Source organism: Fulmarus glacialis, unplaced genomic scaffold (genome assembly GCF_000690835.1).
Source record: "Fulmarus glacialis isolate BGI_N327 unplaced genomic scaffold, ASM69083v1 scaffold21064, whole genome shotgun sequence".
NCBI lineage: Eukaryota > Metazoa > Chordata > Aves > Procellariiformes > Procellariidae > Fulmarus > Fulmarus glacialis.
Genome location: NW_009207675.1, coordinates 557 through 3,609, shown reverse-complemented (window position 1 = coordinate 3,609; position 3,053 = coordinate 557). Strand labels below are relative to the sequence as shown.

The 3,053-nt window shown below is 57.0% G+C and overlaps 1 protein-coding gene across 1 annotated transcript in view; it reads left to right on the top strand.

The window, feature by feature from the left end:
* The window catches only part of LOC104075646 (chromosome unknown open reading frame, human C10orf54), a gene marked incomplete at its 3' end in the record, with an annotated part of 8,058 nt that extends 5,685 nt beyond the window's left edge, over positions 1-2,373 (top strand). Inside the window, exons 3-5 of the mRNA XM_009576217.1 lie at positions 1-221; positions 985-1,032; positions 2,266-2,373. Coding sequence (XP_009574512.1) covers positions 1-221; positions 985-1,032; positions 2,266-2,373 — 377 coding nt within the window. The remainder of the gene's footprint in view (positions 222-984; positions 1,033-2,265) is intronic.
* Positions 2,374-3,053: the final 680 nt, after the last annotated feature.

The following is a 3,053-nucleotide window of genomic DNA, read 5'->3' as shown; positions in this document are numbered from 1 at the left end:
GGGCAACGGCACCCAAAAATCCTCCCTTGGGGGACAAGCCAGCCATCACGGGGTGGAGTTTGTCCCCGACCACCATGGTGCCTTTCACATCGTGGTGATGAACCTGACGCTGCAGGACAGCGGGAATTACTGCTGCTACGCCGTGGAGGCCAGGCGGGAGCACGGCAAGCCCCACACCTTGCAGGTCGCTCACGGCTTCGTGGAGCTGCAGATCCAGCAAGGTGAGGGGGGGGGAAAGGGGAGCCCCTGGCAGTCCCGCACCCATGCCGGGGTGCGTCGGGGCAAGGCGGCAGATAAGGGCTGGTGGGGGATGGTGGGGTGCAGCATCAGGGCTGGGGAGGCAGGGCGTGCTGATGCTGAAGCCCAAGCCATGTTGCAAGAGTCAAAGGGCAGCAGATGTTGAAGGTTTGAATTAGGGCCAGGGAGCATTGGAACATTTTTTAAAAAAAAAAAAAAAAAGAAAGAAAAAATAAATCAAGAGGTTGGAATGCAATAAAATCCATGTTACATAGTTTCACTGATCTTCTTCAACCTTTTTCTGGAAGAGAGGAAAACAAACCTCAACATAAAAGGAGCTGGCTGGCAGTCCAAGCCTAAGCGAGGGCTGCAGGCATTGCTCGGGATGCAGGGGCTATAGATAACGGTGGGGCAGCAGCCCAACGGGGAAAGCTGCCCGGGGAGGCGCGAGCTGGAGGGAGGGGAGGGCATCTCCTGCCCTTGATCTGCAGCGTTAGGATAGATACTTTTTCTTTTAGACCAAAAAAAAAAGACCCTGCATGGCCAGGGATGAGCCCTACTGCCACGAGGTGTCACGGCAGGAATCTCGGTGTAAGCTTCCCAAGATCAAACTCTTGCTTTTGGGATGCTCTGGGCTGATTTTCTCAATGCTGGTGAGCAAAGGCAAGCGCAGCTAGCAGGTGTGGGAGCTCTGTGGTACCTGAATGAATCCCGAGATTTAACATGCTTTTCTCTTCTCCTCCGCAGGCAGAGGAGGGCTTCAAAACTGCACGTTTCACACCACCACGAGCAAAGGTAAAGGGAAAAAAACCCTCTCTCCAACGCACTGCTCGCCATCCTGGCCTGTGTATTTCCCTAGGGATGGCCGCTTGCTATAAACACAGCGGTGTCCAGACGCAACCTCACGGTCAGGTTTTGGGAGGGGGATTTCCGAGGCTGTCCCCACGGGGTGCATCTGACAGGCACGTCCTCAGGCTGAGGAGAGCCTCTTTTGGCCCGTGTTTCTACATCACCTGGACGTGACTGTCCTGAAGCCCACGGAGATCATTCACTCTGTGGTTATAAAGCACCTGAGCCTCCCCAAAACACGATCGGGGATTTAGCAGCCACTGCCACTAACAGATGGGAAGGGACAGAAAGGCAAAGACACCTCTTGCAACACCTCGAGCCCATGCCACCTCGCCCTGAGCAGAGATGCTCTAGCAGGGGAAACCCAAATCTTGCTTGAGCGCTCAGACAACATCAGGCCCCCCCGGCACCGTGTCTAGACGCTGAAGGTGCCCACACTTCGCTACGCAGGTGGTTTCTCCGTGGGTCCCTCTGTCTAGCCCCCTTTGCTGGCTGCTAGATGGGCAGATTTTGCTAAAATTGGTTTGTAGCACGGTTGGGGCCAGCCCAGCCATGGGAAACTGCACCACCCTCCCCACGAGTAGTGCTTTCTGTCTCAAACCCTCAGTCCCAAATGCTGGGACACCCTGTCCTGGCGGGCAAAAAAGAAAAGGGGGAAAAAATCCCCCCTGCCCCAAAACACACACACTGGAGCAAGAAGCCGCTTCCCCAGATGGATGCACTGGAGAGGAGGGCTTGAGCTGAACCTGCCCTTGATTTAGGCAGCCCTTGACCCCACCACAAGCCGTCCCACATGGACCTTGATGGCCAGAGACACGCCCGCAGGCTGCCAGCCTTTCTGGGGAGCCTTTCTGCTGACTCCAAAGGGCTTTATCAGGGCCCTTGCTTCTCTCCTTATATCTAGAAGACCAAAGCAAGACCTTGAGGTGTCCTCCAGCATTGAAGGACTTTGGTCAAGGTCCTAAACCGATGCCTTAGAGCTTATCTCCACAACTGGCAATGCATCCCAGCGTGAATCCCGTTAGGAGACGACCGCCCGTGCGTGCGGGAGCCGCATTGCATCAAGTGTGGGGCAACGCCGGTGTTGCCCCGTGCTTCTGGTATGGCTTGAGGAAACCAAGGAAATGCACGGCGAACCCTCATGGCTGCCCTCTCCAGCTCTGCCCTCTTCCGTTGCAGATATCACAGCCGCCGCGCTGGCAACGGGCGCCTGCATCGTGGGCATCCTCTGCCTGCCCCTCATCTTGCTCCTGATTTACAAGCAGAGACAAGCCGTCAGCAGCAGACGTACGTACCCTCCCCTCACCAGCCGCCGGCGGGGACACCCATCTCATCTCCCTGTGTCGGCGTGGCCTTTATGGGATGGGACGTGTCAGTGGGTTCGGCTGCCCCGAGTCCCACGGGCACTGTGTAAAGTGGCCCAAAGACAGGTCCCTGCCAGGTGCCTCCTGCAAAGCAGTCCTGGGAATGCCTGCAGGCTGCGGCGAGGAGCGTGGGGTAGGAGAGGGACCTGCGGTGCCTGCAAGGCACCCCGGGAGCGTGCTGGGGGCACTGAGACTGCAAAGATGCTGCCAGGCCCCCTCCCCGCTGAGCTCTTTCCTCCCCATCCACTGTGAGAGCCGGCTCGTTTACTCAGCCCTCCCTCAACCGCACAGCCGAAATAGCACCTTTGCCTCCCGAGTAATTGAAAAAGCATTATTTGTGCTTTTGCTCCCCCCATCTTTAAAAAGACCCCTTACATTTCTATGGCAATAGGACTGCAGCAAGCCACCTCTCTCCCCACTGCCCCGGCCCTAGAAACCCAGGCAGCACTGAGGCGGCCGGCTCCCGTCGGCTGCCAGTATTCTGGGAGTAATTCTAATTACTCTTCAGTAATTAAGCAGAAAGGGGCACCACCTTAACCGGCAGAGCCATTTCATCAGGCCTTGGGCAAGCCAGGGGCCCTGTGGTTTCTCTCACCGAGCTCG